Source organism: Danio rerio, chromosome 9 (genome assembly GCF_052040795.2).
Source record: "Danio rerio strain M-AB ecotype USA chromosome 9, GRCz13ab, whole genome shotgun sequence".
Taxonomy (NCBI): domain Eukaryota; kingdom Metazoa; phylum Chordata; class Actinopteri; order Cypriniformes; family Danionidae; genus Danio; species Danio rerio.
In genome coordinates this window covers 22,945,440-22,962,988 of record NC_141029.1, presented here as the reverse complement: position 1 = coordinate 22,962,988, position 17,549 = coordinate 22,945,440, and the positions used below count along the sequence as shown (strand labels likewise).

The 17,549-nt window shown below is 37.4% G+C and overlaps 1 protein-coding gene across 4 annotated transcripts in view; it reads left to right on the top strand.

The window, feature by feature from the left end:
- wars2 (tryptophanyl tRNA synthetase 2, mitochondrial) overlaps positions 1 to 17,549 on the top strand; it is a 40,869-nt gene that overhangs the window by 16,062 nt on the left and 7,258 nt on the right. For 3 of the 4 annotated variants that reach the window (XM_087266399.1, XM_087266400.1, NM_001013323.2), the window contains 1 exon segment: positions 12,052 to 12,309. The exons of the other annotated variant lie outside the window; for it this stretch is intronic. In XM_087266399.1, coding sequence (XP_087122525.1) covers positions 12,052 to 12,309 — 258 coding nt within the window. 4 annotated transcript variants of the gene reach the window in all.

Sequence of the window (17,549 nt, the reverse complement as noted above, 5' to 3'; positions counted from 1 at the left end):
AAATCAGTGACAGCAAGGTTTAATCTGCCGAGATTACTTGTGCCATGCAGTGATGTGTTTTACATGGTTTTTAGCTTGAAGTTTTGGAGTAATTTTTGAGTATTCGTGACACTGAAGACACTGAAGAAGGTATTGATGCTAAACATCAGCCTTACTTAACATAAATAATTTACATTTGAAAATATATTCAAATAGAAAACAGCTACTTTAAAATATAATAATGTTTTCTAATATTTGTCTTGTTCAGCATTATTTATTTTTTTGTTTTCACACTGAAAATTATTTAAAATATTTCAAATGAAAGTTCAGTCATTTGTTTATCAACTGTAACAGGATCAAGATTATCTAAATCAGTGGTTCTCAAACTTTTTTTTTTTTTTACCATGTACCACCTTAGAAAAAAATTGGCTCTCCAAGTACCACCATAATGACTGGGATTAAAATACATACTAGGCCTAATTAGGCGGCTACAGCTCTGCACAGTTCTCAAACGTGGCAGATTAATTCTTCTTCTTATTATTATTATTAATATTTTTTTATTGTCTGCCACTTTAAAAATAAAAAATAGTTTGAACAATAACACAGAGGTAAAAAAAGATAAATAAAACGTCAACGTTTAAATTAAAATGTGATTTTACAGGGCCATGAAACCGCCTTGTTTCAGCGGGGTGTTTTCACACCTCTACTTTGGAAAAAATCAGGAAAGTGGGTGTGTCCAGCTCTGTATAGGGGGAGTGTCAGAGGAGGGAAAGTTCGTAAAAATTTGCATAACATGGGAGTGTCCTTTGGGGATGCACTGATTTTCACAGAGGCAAAACAAACACACAGATGCAGGGCAGAAAGACAGTGACTGTGTTTATGTGGACATTAGTAATCGAGTTTTTTTTGCCAAATTGTTAAATGGTGGACTTTAACTGCAGTTTTGCTTTTTCATTCAGGAATTTCATTCCTGCCCCACGTGACAAACGGGATATTTTATTAGAGGAGCTAGTGGAAGCGTGTATTTTTCATACAATTTTTGTTACTGCACGGTGAATGAGAGTGAAACTCTCCGCATTTATCGGTAACTTTGATGCACTCGGTAGGTAGCATTAGAAACCCGTGTGTGTTATTCCTGTCACAAAATGCGGTAAAAATCCTACACGACGGTAAGTTTGATTGTGTTGCTTTCATGTTTACACTCGGAGAGCAGTATTGACAGCAGATTTTAATATTTTAATATTGTAACGTACGGTAAACTTTATTAACTCAGAAATGATTTGACTAAGGTCCTTCTTTAAACGCTGAAGGAGTACTGCGGACGATACAAACTAACTTTGCCTCTGAATAAACAAACAAAGGCCACTGACCGCTTACCAAATCTGTAGAGACAGGACAATCAACACTAACTGGAGCTGCATCTTTATTAAAAAGAGATGAGCAGCAAATCCGGATTTCACCATTTCCAGATGAGAAAAGCTCATCGAGTGAAAATGAAAACAAAACCTTCACTGCAGCAAATTATAAAAGCAACACTGACGACCCGCATCTTCAAACAATTCTTGTTCTCCTGCTTGGCAACTTAACGTGGCGTCTCTCTGCCGTCTGAACACTATAACAGGTAAAAACTTTGAAGCTATCTTGCATATTAACGAGGTTGCACGCACCTCTCCTCCTTGACGCTGACATGCTGCTTTGCTCCCAGTTTAAGTCCCGTTTGTGAACATGGATGCAGAAAATATAGCCGCGCTGCTCATGCGCCGCTCATGCGTTGTGAAGCCGGCATAATAGCCTTTTATGCAGAGGTGTTGGTTCATAATGAGTTTTGCAAGTTGACAAAACAAAGTTTAAATAATATGATGGTGATCTTATTTAGACTAAGCATGCCTCCTGATAGATATTTTTGCATGAAGCTAAAAAGAGGGATGATGAGTCAGTAAGGACAGACTTAATAAACCTAGTTCTTGGCCATAAGTCAGGTCTATGACAACACTCAAACAGATAATTCTATAAAACATGTTTTTTTTGTATTCTATAGAATTGTCTATTATACAATGTTTTTGTTTGAACATGTTTTACAACAGAGCTTGTAAAAAGTTCTATCAGCTTGTATCAGATTCTCCCCATCAGATAAACTCAGGTAAAGTTGGTTTTATATTTGCACATTCATTCAGGGACAATTTGTGACAGGCTCTCTATATTGTTTACTATGGTTACTTTAAATATTCTGTCTGAAATCACATGCAACTATGACTTAAAAAACAACATTACTGTTGTTATTAACATGGTATTTAGCCTCCTTGGTAAAGCAACTGACTCCCATGGGGAAAGTCACCGGTTCATACCACCTCTAAAGATGCTCAAGTGACAGATGCTAGAGGCTATGGTTTTTTCTCTTTTTGTTACAGCAACCAACTACCATGTGGAAGGTCACATCAAGTGACATTAGCACTCCTTATTTTACTGAAAAATGTTGTATTTTAATAACCCTTGGCTGCTAATATGAGTCCACTATTTAGAAATTGCAAAGAAATTTTTTTTGTATAAATTTTAATGAAATTTTATTATTAAGTAGAAAGTCTTTACCTCAATATCAGATACATTGCTTGGAAACGTTTTGTTATGCTCAAAGATTGTTAAAGTTCACTTATTATACTTAGATAATGAGCTTTGGTATTTGAGCAAAGAATACATTTTTAGATGCACTCAAAACGCAGATTTTTCTCTCTTGCACTGTGCTGGAGATTCAGTTATGACAGTAACTAAACAAAATATCAGATCAAATGTATCAAAGGCATTTCTTACAAGAAGCTTTTGCCTAATAGCAATTCCAGCGTAGTGGTTGTGCCATTTTCAGTAAAAAAATCTAGACATAAATTCACAGAGAAGTATATGTTAACATTATATTGAAACATCTGTTTATATTTTCCAAAGCAACTCACCACAGGGTTATGGGATCAGAAAAAATATCAATCTGTAAACGTCTTTTATATTTTAAATGAGGAAAATAACGATTTGTTATAAATGTGACCAAAAACTTAGCACGTTTACAATATACAACATACTTTGTAGAAATTCAGTGATTTAAACTGCACAACCTAAAAGACACATTTCTAATGAAAAAGATAAGAGTTGGCTCTCTATAGAACAAAAATGATTGATTTTATTTGACATTTTTGTATTTATGAGGGAAAAGCTCGGTTATGGATGTCACAGATGTGAAATTGCCACTTGTGTGACTTTGCAAATGAAATATAATAGTTTGAAAACTTTGACAAAGATAATTTTGAGTATTTTAAAGCACTGTAAAATACTTGCTTATACAAAAAAAAATAAGAAGCTGTTTTACTATTTTGGTGAAAACATAATTTTTGTCATGGCAAGGTTGACATTTGCATGGAATTGCTTGGAACTTTCTACTGGGCATTTCTCCTGTGCTGGCATTTTTCCAGGGGATAGCGTTCTCTTGCTATCTGTGTGTGAAGAGTGGGAGAAGATTATTTGATAAGTGGTTATTTTATAAGTGGTCAGAAACTTGTAAATAACAAAAGTTTGCCCCAAGATGGCCGAATTCAAAATAACCACCATGGTCACCACCCATCTTGAAAAGTTTGCCTCCTCACAAATACTAATGTGCCACAAACAGGACGTTAACATCACCAACCATTTCCATTTTATTAAGGTGTATCTGTATAAATGACCTACCCTGTAGTTGACATAGAATGTGTCCATGAATGATTACATCTTCTTTCTTCTTCCTCAACAACTTTTATATTTGGACTCTCTGGGCCCTCGTTTAAAATCCCCCTTGCTCATCCTTGCTCAATTAGCCATGTCTAACTATTACAACACCCTAAAATTAAACAAAGTTTTTTTTCTTCATGTGGGATTCCCAGTCCTTAAAGCAAACCAGAGTATATAAAGAGGAACTGTTAATTAACAATGCAATTCCCTAAGCTTATGTAACCCAAACTGGACTTAAGCACAGTAAATTATAACATGAGGCTTTTACAGAGCACACGAAGCCCCTGCTACCTTGATTGACAACCAGGTTTTATTTGATGGCTTCTGCACACTTGCCGTGTAGGAATGTGCGTCCACCGCTGGCAGGCAGTCTCTGTTTTGTTAACTACAGGCAGTGTGTCGTTTGGGACGCTGAAGTGCAGAGTGCTGTGACTGAGGGGGTGAGGTTGCAGAAAGACGTCAAAACCATCCCAGCAGTCCTTTATTACCAGCAACAACATTTGAAATGAGGTGTTGGTTTTCATTTGTTTTAATTTTCTCCAAATGTCGGGCACCGTGCGCTGCTAATGCGGACATTCACAAAGCTGCTAGGTGTGATGTGCGTCAAAACATGGAGCATATTCTTGGCAAAGGAGCGGTTATGGGAAGTCATGATGCTAGCCAGAGATGAGCACAGTTTTTTTTTTCAGTCCAAGTGTAATGAAAGGGAATTTTAACCTAATGAAATATGTGCATATAAATAAACATTATTTATTAAACGTGCCAAATAATGTCTCAAACCGTTTGGCAAGCAAATAAAAGAAGTACTTAAGATGTAAGTCAGTATACAGGGATTAGGTTTTCAGATTTTCTTACCACCAATGTCTGCAAGTTTCCACTAACAAGTGCAAATGAACTTTTCACTCTGCTCTGAAAACTGTTGCTCTGCTTCTGGAGCTGATGAAACGCTCCTGTTGTGTAAGTGCTTTATGCAGTTATTTAGACAATAAAACTCATGTCAGTTTTTTAACCTTTGTTCCAATCACATCCTGAAAGTTCACTGATTATCCTTCCATACGTTGCAGCGTGAGGCGGCAGGATGCAGTGGGCCCTCGCTCCAAGCTGCGTTATAAAACACGACGCTCCCTATCCGGCCCTTAATCGCCTGTGGTCTTAATGGCTGATATCAGTCATCTCAGCCTTGTGTTGCACAAAAAGGAAACGGCTCTTAATTCTCCTCCAGGTTTAAATGCTCTAACTCTCATGTCAGCTAAAACCATTAAATCTACTCCCATGGCTGCCCGGAGAGGAAACCATAGGAAAGGAGGTGTGCTTGAGCCGGCCCTGATTATATTTATTAATTAGATGATTTGTTTTTACATGTCAGCTAAGCACTTCATTTCACACTCTGCAGTGTAATTCGCTTCATCATTCTGAAAGATGAACACAATATATGCTCAATAACTCCTTCGGGCCTCTTGTGTGCTCATAATTTTTTTTCAGAATTAAGCGTATTTTGGCTGTAGAGCGGTGCTGGCGCTTTGCCCCCTGTAGACTTATGGTTACAGAAAATCTGACGTAGTTGATTGAATTGCACCCACTATCTGGTATCAAGCTTCTGGGTTGAGCTCAAACCAACATTCGGTCCTGGAGGAAATTAGAGGGAACGAGAAAAAAAACTGGTGCAGGAGTTCCTGAGTGTTACCATAATTACACATTGATAAATTTATGAGGTGTGTGCAGGTTATTTCTGCTTCGTTGTGACTTTTATGTGTTTAATTTGTCATTAGTAGGCTAGCGCCTTCGCCTTTTTCCTGTTAAGACTCAGAAGGGAAAAAAGCCTGAAGTGGCTTTGTTCTTTATTTGCTTAGTGCAGTTTATATAGTGTCCAAATATCACAATATAACCCATGCAAGGCATTTATCGTCCTCTGTGCCAGGCGCTGGGTTTTGGTTTGAGATTTCGGCAGATTTTTCTGCGTAGCTTGCAAATAATTCTATTTCATGTCAGACTAAGCGTAACCTGTCTTTTAATGTGTAATGTGATCAGCAGAGGGAGGATTGTAGTGAAACAAAAGCGATTGGTCCTAAACGGTTCACGGTTTGGCCTCTGAGCTGCGGGCCGCACTGTCCCGTCCTGGTTATTTTTGGAGCGTGGTGCGGCCCTTTCTGCTGGGAGCGCTGTTTTTGAAGGGACTCCAGCCCCATTAATCAGGCCGGGGACCCCACGGTGCGAGAGGGCCCCCAGCCCTGGCTCTCCACACTGCGTGTTTCTGTTCCTCTCCCTGCGCTCTCTGCACAGTGTGAAGCGTAGAGGAACCTCATCAATCTCACCTGTCCGAAACGTCAACCGCAGATTTAATCAAACGCTCCGTCTCCTGCCCCCCTGCCACCTCCAGTACGCCGCCCTCCTTCCCACAACATACCTCTTCTCTTGGTCCGTCTCCTGCTCATTCTTCCCCTGTTTTTTGGCTTTGTCACTCATGCTTTCTCTTAATATGTTTTCCCTTCGAATCTGCTTCAGTTCCTGTTTTATTCCTTTGTCGTTCGCACTTCAATTCAAGCTGGGAATATTTCGGTACCTCAAAAGTACACATTCCCTCCTGTCTTCAGCAGGGAAGGTGCGTAAAAATGATTTTCTGCTGTATACTTCACTAAAGCGGGGCTTTGTTGGTAGCCCAGCGGAGAGTGGCAGGATTAAGGCATGTGTTTCTGCTGTTCAGCGTGATGTCTGTTTTAATAGGGTGAGTGAGGCAATGCTGATAGACACCATAACAGTGGGTTCTGTGTGTCTGAAGCTTAGTGGGGGACAAATGGACTGGGGCGGGAGGGTCAGAGGTGCTGTTCAAAACCGGCCTCACACTCCCTCTCTGATAGCAGCTCCTGTGGAGAGCTTCTCCACATTTACTGAGCTGCTGATGCTTTCCTGCAGAACCATAAAAGGTGGTGAAAGGCGGTGCTGGGATTGGCATGCAAAGATGGCCGTTTCTGCTGGGATGTCAGAAAATTCAGATTTCTCCAGATTTCTTAAGAGTCTGAGTTTGATCTGTTATGTTGTTGAAGAGCTTAAATCAGAGAGCATTATTAAAGGGAGAGTTCAACCAAAAGAATAATAAAATTCTGTCATCATTAACTCACACTTAACTTGTTCGAAATATTTTTGAGTTTTATTCTTCTGCTAAAAAAAAATTAAGATACTTAAAAAAAATACTCGTAGCTGACACCTATTGACTTCCATAGTTTTACCTACTATGGAAGTTGATTGGTGCCAGCAACCAGTTTTGTTGTTTAGTGTTCAACAGAAAAAGAAAAAAAACTCATAACTCATAAATGTTTAAAACCACATAAGAGAGAACAAATGATGGGAGATATATATATATATATATATATATATATATATATATATATATATATATACATATATATTTTGGGTAATCTATCCGTTAGAGTCTTGGAAACATGTAAATGACCAGTTGTTAATTATTGTGTAAATCCAGGGCCCAGTTTTTACATCAGACATCATAAGAGCCAGTGAGGGGCATTATAGACTCTCAGATTTTTAGGTTTCTTAGCAGCAGAAGTCATCATAGTTGTGTAAACTTAGAGCGCAGTGAATAGGAGAGTACTACAAATATTTTTTTACAGTCCTATTTAGTGACAAAATGAAACAAAACACCATCGTAGAGTTTATCAAGACTTAAAAAATAAAAATGTGAGACTGATGATGGCAGCCAGAAGAGAGGATAACGTCACATTTACTCCATAGACGCTGCATTAGAAACACTTTGCATAAGCGATAATTAGTTTTTTGTAATTCGACACAAAGATGATATAATTCACATTATTATATTCATAAATACTAGAAATGTTCATACGTTTTAAAAAAATCTAAATATTAAAAGCTGTCAAGGATTTAACATCTGTTAAGCGCTTCATAGTTGTCTTGTGAAAAGTGTCTATAAAAAAAAAAAACAGTAAATGTCCCTAAAACCAGACACTGATTTTTTATTTATTCTGAATCGAAATTTGTATCTGAGTCGCAAAATTAGAATTTGACTAGATCAGAGCCTCTGGCATCAACAAGAGATTTAAAACAATGTTTTGAAAAGCTTATTATACTACAAGTTTCATGTTAGCTGTTGCACTTTTTTCTTTGTTTAAAAACCAGACTTGTCAAAATTATCCCTGTAGAGACAACTACAATATTTTTTGTTCCAGTTTAGTAGTTGTAGATGACACTTTGTATAGTAATGCCACACATACACAGCTACAGTCCTGTAAGTTTATCGTGTACTAAACAATTAAAATGCATGCCAGGACATACCCATTTTCTCAAAAATGGCATTTTTTGTAGTTTACATAGAGACAAGAATTGCATTGTAATTGCAAACTCGACCCTTAGAAAACATTGAAAGCGGTCCTATAAATTAATGGGTAAAACCATTTTACAAATGTTTTATCTCAAAAACTATTTTGTGTAAATGTCCCATGAAAACATAATTTCTCAAAACAGATCCTGTCTAACCATACAAACCTCTAACCCTATATTAAATTATTGTTTTCACATCTGTAATCTTAACCTGTTTGCATGATTTAAGTCTTATTCTGTGTATTGGCTGCATGATTTAATATTGCTTCTGTTTTTCCATCACTCTCCATAACTGTTTTGCAGTATTTTCTGTTTGTTGAAGCAATACTTATTTATTAAACTTATTCAAAAATAATTACTTATTAAAAATTATTTAATTTATTAATTAGTTTATTTTTTGCTTTTGAGTGTCTGTTTGTTTGTTTGCTTGTTTGTTTGTTTATTTTGTTTTCAATTTCTGGACCAAGATAAATTGACAAAAAAAAAACTGTGGATCTTCACTTACTGCCAGTTTTTCAGCCTGCATCTCCTGTAACACACAGACAGTCTAACAATGTGAGTGTAAGAACAGGGCTTGTAGGTGTACCATGTAACCCTAGCAGCTTGTGCACACATACACACACAAATGAATGTGAACTCCATATGGTAGACCTAAAAGATATTTTTGCTGCTTTGCTGTCTTGTGGTACAACTGCTTTTTTCAGTCGGCTGTTGGGGAAAACTGAGGACAGAGAGAGCAAGTCCAGTGAATCTGAGTAATATGAATGCAAATGAGAAAGAAAGAGTATTGTGTGGCATGATTTTATTTGTAAGATACAAGTTTGATTGGTTAAATTTAACTGTAATTGAATTTCATATTTGTGTATGAGTTAAGCAAGTTTATTTTTAATATACATTTCAAATACAATTACAGTTCAAAGCTTGGCTTGTTTGGTTAAGGTTATTTCAGGAAAACAAGCTACAAAAGTTCATTAACTGATTCATGTCTTTTACACTGTATTAAATATTCTTTCAATTGGTTTTTGATTAAACGAGTAAATTGAGGAAATAATGTTGTATTTTTATGATTGTTTCTTTTATTTATGGCATCAACAGGCTCAATTAATACCACCTTTTGATAAAGATTTATTAAAACATTAAAACAAATTACGCAAGTATGAATTTCTATATTGTTTGGCTAGATTTGAAAATGTCCCTATCAATTTCATAAACATAGCTACAACCTTGATAAATAATGAGGAATGACACTGAGAATGGGCATTTTCAGGTCAATGTAATGTACCTCTTGAATAAAATTTCCTCATCATGTAAGCTGCCAGAAAATCTGATTTATAAAAAAGTAATTTTTTTGACATTCCTTCTTGTCGGTAGATGGGAGGTACGATAGGCTGATTATTCCTTCGGTAGTTGGGACTAGTGTTGTTTCAGCTTATGTGTGATTGTCTCAAATGACACCATTACCATGTCTGGATGGTTAATGATCGGCCGGAGGGGAAGAGGAGAACAGCGCAAGGTGAGAACACACATGAACCAGGCTCCGTTCTGCCCCAAATCACTTCTGACACCTCAGAGAGGCCCTGTGCATTCAGGCCACTGCACTGCAATTACTCACGCAGTAATGGCATAAATAGCTTTCTCATCATATACACTAACTAGCTAAGGACTCTGGATCTGTGATTGCGTTCCCCTGGCCAAAAGCTTTCCTCTAGCCAAACCGATTTCAGATCAGCAGCCATAGATTGTAAATGGATTGTAAATAGGCCCTGAAATAAGTTACATCATACATGTGATGCAGGTGTTAACAGATGTTTTCATGCAAGTGTGCTTTCCTTGTTTTGGATAAGTAACATTTTATGTAAATACAGTGATTATTTGTCTTTGTTAAAGGTTTTAGGCAGATGGAGTTTTGGGCTTCAGTTGGGGCAAATCAACAGTGACAGTGTCCAACAGTGGAAATTTTGAGGTTTTAAATGTAAAAATCAGAAGCTCGTTCATTAATTAATTAATTAATCAATTCATTTATTTCATTTATTACATCACCAATTCGGAAGGTAAAATGCAATGTCAGTGCAGGCTGTCGGGGAAGAGGGAAGGAGGACAATCGCGCTTTGCCCTGGTTCAAGGCAACTGTACTTAGTGAGAGTACGCCCTACGTCTCCCAGAAGCTCCGGGATTCATAGTGCTCCTGGATGCCAGTGAATAAGATATAATGTCCTGGAAATGGAGGCAAACCATTTAAACTTTATCTTTGTATGATCCAACACCTCCTACCTGCTCTTCATCTTGCCACTTATGGAACAGGCCTCCAGTGGGACCCTTCTGCAAACAACTTTGGCTAGGTTGGGATGTCTGAGATACTAAAGAGATGCTTAAAAAAAAAAAAAAGGGTATATGTGACCCACTGATACCCTCTTCTCACTTCTGTTTACTGCCACCAACCACTGTCAAGTACATCTGGTCCTGTTATTAGAGTTTTTCTCAGTGGCTTTAGTGCATTTCTCACAATTCTATTTACATTTGCAAAACAGTTAATGCATTTCTCAAAACAATTAGTACAAACTGCAAAACCTAGTTGAAAACCTGCAAAAGCGCGCCACATGCTCAAAATGGAGAGCTCATTCCTCAAAAGCAAGTATTCATGTCAATGAAAGTGTCAGTATCATCAAGATGAAAAGTCCTGACACCATTGTTTATGAACAAGATAGTTAAATGGCTTTGTCGTGTTTTTATTATGACAGTTTACTCTCTACATTTTTTCCAATGCAAAAAAGTCAGATTTTGGTAACACTTCCTGAAAATGCTCAAGACAGCAAAAGATACTATTTACACAGCCATTTTAAAACTTCAGTAAAGTTAGACATCACTGCATTTAGTGAGGTATCTGAGTATGAGACACTGAAGATGAATGTTTCACATTTTTACTGCATATGCTCTTTGCAATTCTAATTTATTCACAGCATCGTGCAAAAAGAACACCCTTATTTACAACAAACATAAACTTCCTTTGGGTAGAGCTGTGTGCAACTGTAAACAACATTGCAGTTCATATTGGAACTGAACCTACAAAATACACAGGTCTGTAAATCGTTCATGAAATTGTTCAGTTTAGAAGGCATTTTTCAGAAAAAAAAGATTTAAAATCTTTATAAAATTAGCTTGACAGATTTTGACAGCTATTTCAACATTTTTGTATATAATGACTCAAGTAATGAAATGAGGACTATTAGTTTTATATGGAATGACTATTCAGCATTTACAAGTTTAGTTAGTTTTGACTGACACAACAAGCAAATTATTATGTTATAAAACAGCAGAGAGTTGTATAAAAGCAATCGATGCATGTCCAAAAGCATTTGCAATTTGTTGGAAGGAATGATAAACTGCTACTATGATGTGCACAAATGACTAATTGTTTTGAGAAATGCATTAACTGTTGTGCAAATGTAAATAGTGTTGTGAGAAATGCCCCAAAGCCACCGAGTAAAACTGTAGCAATATTTATTCTGAGATCAGTGGACAACATTGTCTATTTTTCCTTGAAGACCAAGGATTGTCAGTCTAAGCATATTATTAACATCTATTTTGTTTTATTATTCCCAGTCTTTAATCTACTTATTGGTTTACAATATTTCACTGCTTTCTTCTATTGCTGGTTTGAGTAGGACCACTACTGTGTATGTTATTCCATGACTGTATTGCTCTTAAAATCTGCTATTGGCTGGCTATGAACTGTGGAGTGTTTTCATTGGCTGTGGAGCAGTTCCGCTCTAGCACTCTCTCACCCAGTAGGGTGCTCTGTTAGTGCGAGACGTGCTTTGGATTTATCGCTTTGATAACATTCATAAAACTGTGTAGGGCGTCCCCTTTCTTCCTGTATGCTATCCACAAACCTTTTTTGCCTTCATTTTTATGTACAGCTTTGATTCTCGTATTACTGTTTGTCTTTCTTCTTAACAGATTTTGTCTCAAACCTCTCCACAGAGCCGCTCTATAGGACTGGTTTTCTCAGGGATCCAGCCTACAGGTATTCCTCACTTAGGGAACTATCTGGGAGCGCTAGAAAGCTGGGTGGCCCTTCAGGATGAGTACAGCACAGTCATGTACAGCATCGTAGACCTTCATTCCATCACCCAGCCTCAGGACCCTCAGGTGCTACGAGACAATATCATGGACATGGCTGCCAGCTTGTTGGCCTGTGGAATCGACCCGACACGCTCCATACTTTTCCAGCAGTCTCAAGTGAGTCCTACATTAAAGTCCCCATGAACTGGAAGCTGCGACCTTTTTTTTTCCCTATTGTTACACAGTTCCTAGTGAAACTGAAATTTAAATGAGCAAACAGTGGGCTTTTCCTGTTTTTTCTGCTGTGGTCTGAATGGATGTAGTAAAGTAGGCATTTCATTCAGAAAGATCGGCAAAAAGGTTTAAGGAGAGTTTTTACAACTTAACAGACACCTCCTGCTCACCATTACTGTTTGTTGTCAAAACTGACAGTTGGAGGGGGTGGAGTTAAATATGTTAAACACGCCCATTTGCTAAGATAGACTTAATCTGACAAATTAACTGAAAAAAACACAGGAAGTGCATTTTCAGATTTCAATTAAACGTTAGAAGAGCAACTTTTTTCTCTTAATGACATGCACAGATGAATTGTTCACAAAACTAGCAATGTGAGCTAACAAAATCTTATGGTTAGTTTAGATTTTTTGGGGACTTTAAAGACTTTCAAGATTCCAATTAAAGAGTGCACCAAAACATTTAAATTGTGTAACTTTTCCTCATGTTGTCCCAAATCACTTGCATCTGAATCATGTGCTTTTTGCAATATGCTGTCACTTTACTGGGGCATAAGGCGTTACTGGTCACCCCTAATCCCCTCACTAGCACATCTTCCAGCAGCAACTTTGTTTTCCTAGGTTGTTACCCATCCAAGTACTGACCATGCCTAACTCTGCTTAGCTTTATCGCGCAACTACTTTCTAAAAATTCTTGGTTGTTTTCACCCAACATTGGGTCAAAGATGGACAATTCAATGTTTGATTAATTTGTTTACATTTTAAACCCAATGATTGGATTTTTCCATATTTTACCCAATGCTGGATTACACCATCCAGGGTTTTTAGAGTGTAGTCTTGGGTTATTAGGGTATATGATATGGCAGTAGTGTGACATGACACTCCTGAAGGCTGATTTATACTTTTGCGTCAAGAGCACGTGTATGGTCTGGCGCAGCCTTCATTCGGTCGCAAAGCCTCCATTGATGCTGACGCGCACCTCTCAAAAAATGTAACTACACATTGTAACGAGGTGTAGCGCAAGCTCTGTGATTAGTCAGCTTGGTAGCTGCGCAGTGTGAGCAGTGCTGAGAGCCGCGAGAACAATGGAGCAAATGTTTACTAGAGTCGAGTCCTGTGAAAGAGCTCCAGATGTTTTGTGTTTACTTTATGATTAAAGTTGTTGCACGTCTGCCGGTTCCCGCCTCTAAATGAGCGAGTTTTAGCTACTTGTACATTAAGGTAGCCTCAGGGGCGTTGCTAGACATAGAGCTCTACTGCGGCACACACCCTCCTTCACCATCCCCCGAAAAAAAAATTTATAAATACAAAAAAAACCCATGTATTATAAATAAATAAAGTATTGGTGTTATTATACAATTATTATTCTAAATAACAGAAATTAGTCCCTAAATTTAACTAGAAAACAATGTTAAGACACAATTGGAGTGATATGCTTAGATCATTTATGAATTCTTTTGCATGAATATTAATTTCATTTGAATAAAATTTTATGGACAATACTATAGAATACAAAAAAAGATGTTTTATAGCATTATCTGTTGTCTTAGACTTGACACATGGCAAAGAATTAGGTTTATTAAGTCTTAACTCCCTGACTCGTCATCCCTCCTTTTTGCTTCATACAAAATATATTTATCAGTAGACGTGCTTAGTAAGGTCACTTTCTTATTATTATAACTTTAGTTTTGTCGACTTGCAAAACTCACTGCATGTTGACACCTCTGCATAAAAGGCTGTTACGCCGGTTTCACAGCGCATGAGCGGTGCGTGAGCAGCAAGCAGCAAGTTTCGGCATGCTTGTTAACAACCATGACTCGCACCGAGAGAAAAAGAGCATGTAAGGGTTGAGCAAGAGCGGTGTGTGAGGTGCATGAGTATGTTTTTTTGCTCACGCGGAAATGCGTCAGTTTGCAATATGATTATATTACATTGCTTTTACCAGCGTTGGTTAGGTTGCACATTGAGAATAATGTCTTTATTTCAGAATTACTAATCTTAATAAATACACTTGCATATGAAGTAAATCATATCTCAAAGCATTTACTGGGGCACTGGTGATTTTTACTGGGGCAAAATTGGGTCTAAACTGGGTCTAGCGACGCTCCTGGCTAGCTTTCAAAAAAGAAAACACTTATGAAGAAACTTAATACCGATGAACATAACAAAACCTACTGCCAGTTAGCGTTTCAGAAAACAAATAGCACACAGAAATAATAAATGCATGGCTACGCGCAAGGCATGTGCCATGGGTCAGGTCGATAGCTTGACGCAAAAGTATAAACCACCCTTCAGTCTCATGGGTTCTCGCAAACCCATGTGAAGCAATTAAAATACACAGTAAAGATATATCTTTATTGACAATGTATGTAGATATGTGCTTTGTATCAAAAGCTTGAATAATGTGTTCCATTATATGCTATGCTACAGAGATATTTCTCACTTTTTTTTCAAACAGTAATGTGGGTTTTGAACAAAATAAAGGTAAATGATTGCAGAAATGTAATGTTTGGTTGATCTCGTAAACCATGTATATCTGCTTCTAGTAATATATTTTTAAAGTGAACAGATCTTTGTTCAATCCTGCTGCCTAAACATGTCAAAAAATGTCAGAGCCACCTTTCAAATAACTGCAGAAGCCTCGTTCTATGAAGGCGTCCGTCCGTTTTATTGGCCTCAACTACTGGCAGTCAGCTAAAACATATTTTCCATTCCCAGATATTTATTTAAAGGAGGCGAGTTTTGAATGCTTATTTTACCCAACCGGTTCCTATCTCTACAAATTCTCAAGATGGGGGGAAAACACACAGATTCGTTTTCACGGTTCACTTCAAAGTGACCACATAAAGCAGAATAAGGAGGATAATAATAGATTTTACTGTACGCAGCAACTCGCTAGCTGTCCGGCACGTTTTCTCTGGAACTGAGCAACTTTTGAAGGGTAGCTATAATAAGTGTGGACATGTTCTTCCTCTCAGCCACCTGATATGCTTTCAACTGTGTGTGTTTGTGTGTGTTGTGCAGCAGAGTGAAAGTGTGTCGGCCAGGCTTTTTTGTGTGTTTTCTTGCAGGAACTTTGCAGCGAGCATGTAAAAACACACATGCACACACTCCCACTCCCCCTGATTTTATTCCATTTTAGCTTCATGCCACATATCTTGGCAAGGCTGAAGACCTCCCATCGAACATACGAGCTTAAGACTGTTCCACATGTGAAAATAATACCCTGGCCCAAGGAAAACACTTGACTTCACTGAAAAAATCATGACAAGCTAAAATCAATCGGATCTTAAGCATTGAGCTTAGTGTTTAGAGCTGTATGTGCATTTGGGATATATTGCACTAGAACTTTTTTATTTATTAAAGGAATAGTTCACCCAAAACTGAAAATAACCTTAGCCTTTGCTTGTTCCAAACTGTTTCCAGCTTTCTTCAAAAAATCTTCTATATCTTTCTTTTTAACAGGATAAAGAAAATCAAAAATATTTGCAACCACTTGAGTATGAGTAAATACTGAGTAAATTTTCATTTTTAGGTGAACTATCCTTTTAAAATTCCAAAACCCAGAACGATTTAATTTTCAAGAATCGTGATTTTATTATTTTAATTTATTTTAACACTTGTGTGTCTGAGGAATAATCCATTTTTTTTTTGGCACTCTATTTTTTCACTCAGTCTTTCTTGGTCTCAGATATTTGCAATAAGCTTGGGCATTATCCAAATTTTGAGACCGTCAAACCTTCTCCCTATTGTACCTCGGTATATGGTATTACTGTGAATAATAAAATTATTCCATAAGACTCAGACAGCATCACCAAACTGTTGGCTTGTGCCTAAACTGTTCAGAAACTGAAACTCAAACTCTAATACTGAAACAAAATCAAAATAACATGCACAACAATATTAACAACTTATATTAGCAACAAATAGCAGATAATAAAAAAAACTGTCAAACAGAATTAAATTAACATAAACTTCCAGAACAGTTTTTGTGCACACAAATCAATTGTATTTTACCATGTTCTTTGTGGAAAGAGTCCATTTCTTTCTCCAAGTATTTTGTCACTACATCAGTACAGGTTTTCCAACTGACACTGTCCCTTTTGTACTTTGTTGTTTTCCCGAAGGCCCCCATTACCATCGGCTGCGTACTGGCGGTGGACTTAGATGTTGTTGGTCTTGCATCAGGAGGCATTGAAACTGTTGCACTGAGTGAACTCGGGTCCATCCTTGCAGCAGTTAGTGTATTTTAGTTTCGTATATGAATCTCGCTGTCACCTTTTTGTTGCACAAATTTGCAAATTGCCTCATCCGTATTTACCACCTCTCTCTTCTCATTTGGTTGAAACCTAAAATACTGCCAAACTGCAAGAAGTTGTTTTTTTCGAGACCAGGTCATTTAGTCCTTGGCTCACCATCTTTCCCCAGCTCTCTCTTTCTCCTCCACACTGTCCCGGTATGATGACCACACATATGCATCTTTAGCCATTAAATAAATTATATTTAATATTTAATCCTTGTATCCCACATAAGTGCATTGTTTTTAAAACGGTATTAAAACTGATATCATTGCTATTTTTAGATACCGCGGTATACCGTATTACCGACCAAGCCTAATTTGCACTCACATAAAGTAGGGCTGGGCTGATAAACGATATTATATCGCATCAAGATAAAAATGAATGTCAATAACATTGATGAGATCTGGACTTTTTTACTTTATATTGATTAAGAGCCAATCACACAGCAGAAATGTGCAACAATGGGAATCTCGAAGTGTGTTGATATTAGAGATGTACAAAATTTTCTACTACCAAAAACTTATCAGCCGAAAATGTTATGGCATTTAATGGACCCTCTAATTTTTGTGGTTCCAGTCATTGTTGGGTTACTCTTTTAAATCTGGAAGCATTAACAACTTATATCGTTATCGTTCAATGTGGAAAATAATTATCGAGATTGCATTTTTGCCATATTGCCCAGCCCTAATATAAAGTCTTCTGAGATCTCCACCAACACTGTCAGATTATTCAGCTGTGAACCCTCTTTGCCGTCATCTTTGTATCCGCTATCTCACCCTCACATGTAGATTAGCTAGCTGTCATAAATATCTCTTTCAGCACTGTGCCATAAAATCACATTTTATGTTCATTCCTCTTAGGGTTTACGTCAGATGCCTCAGAA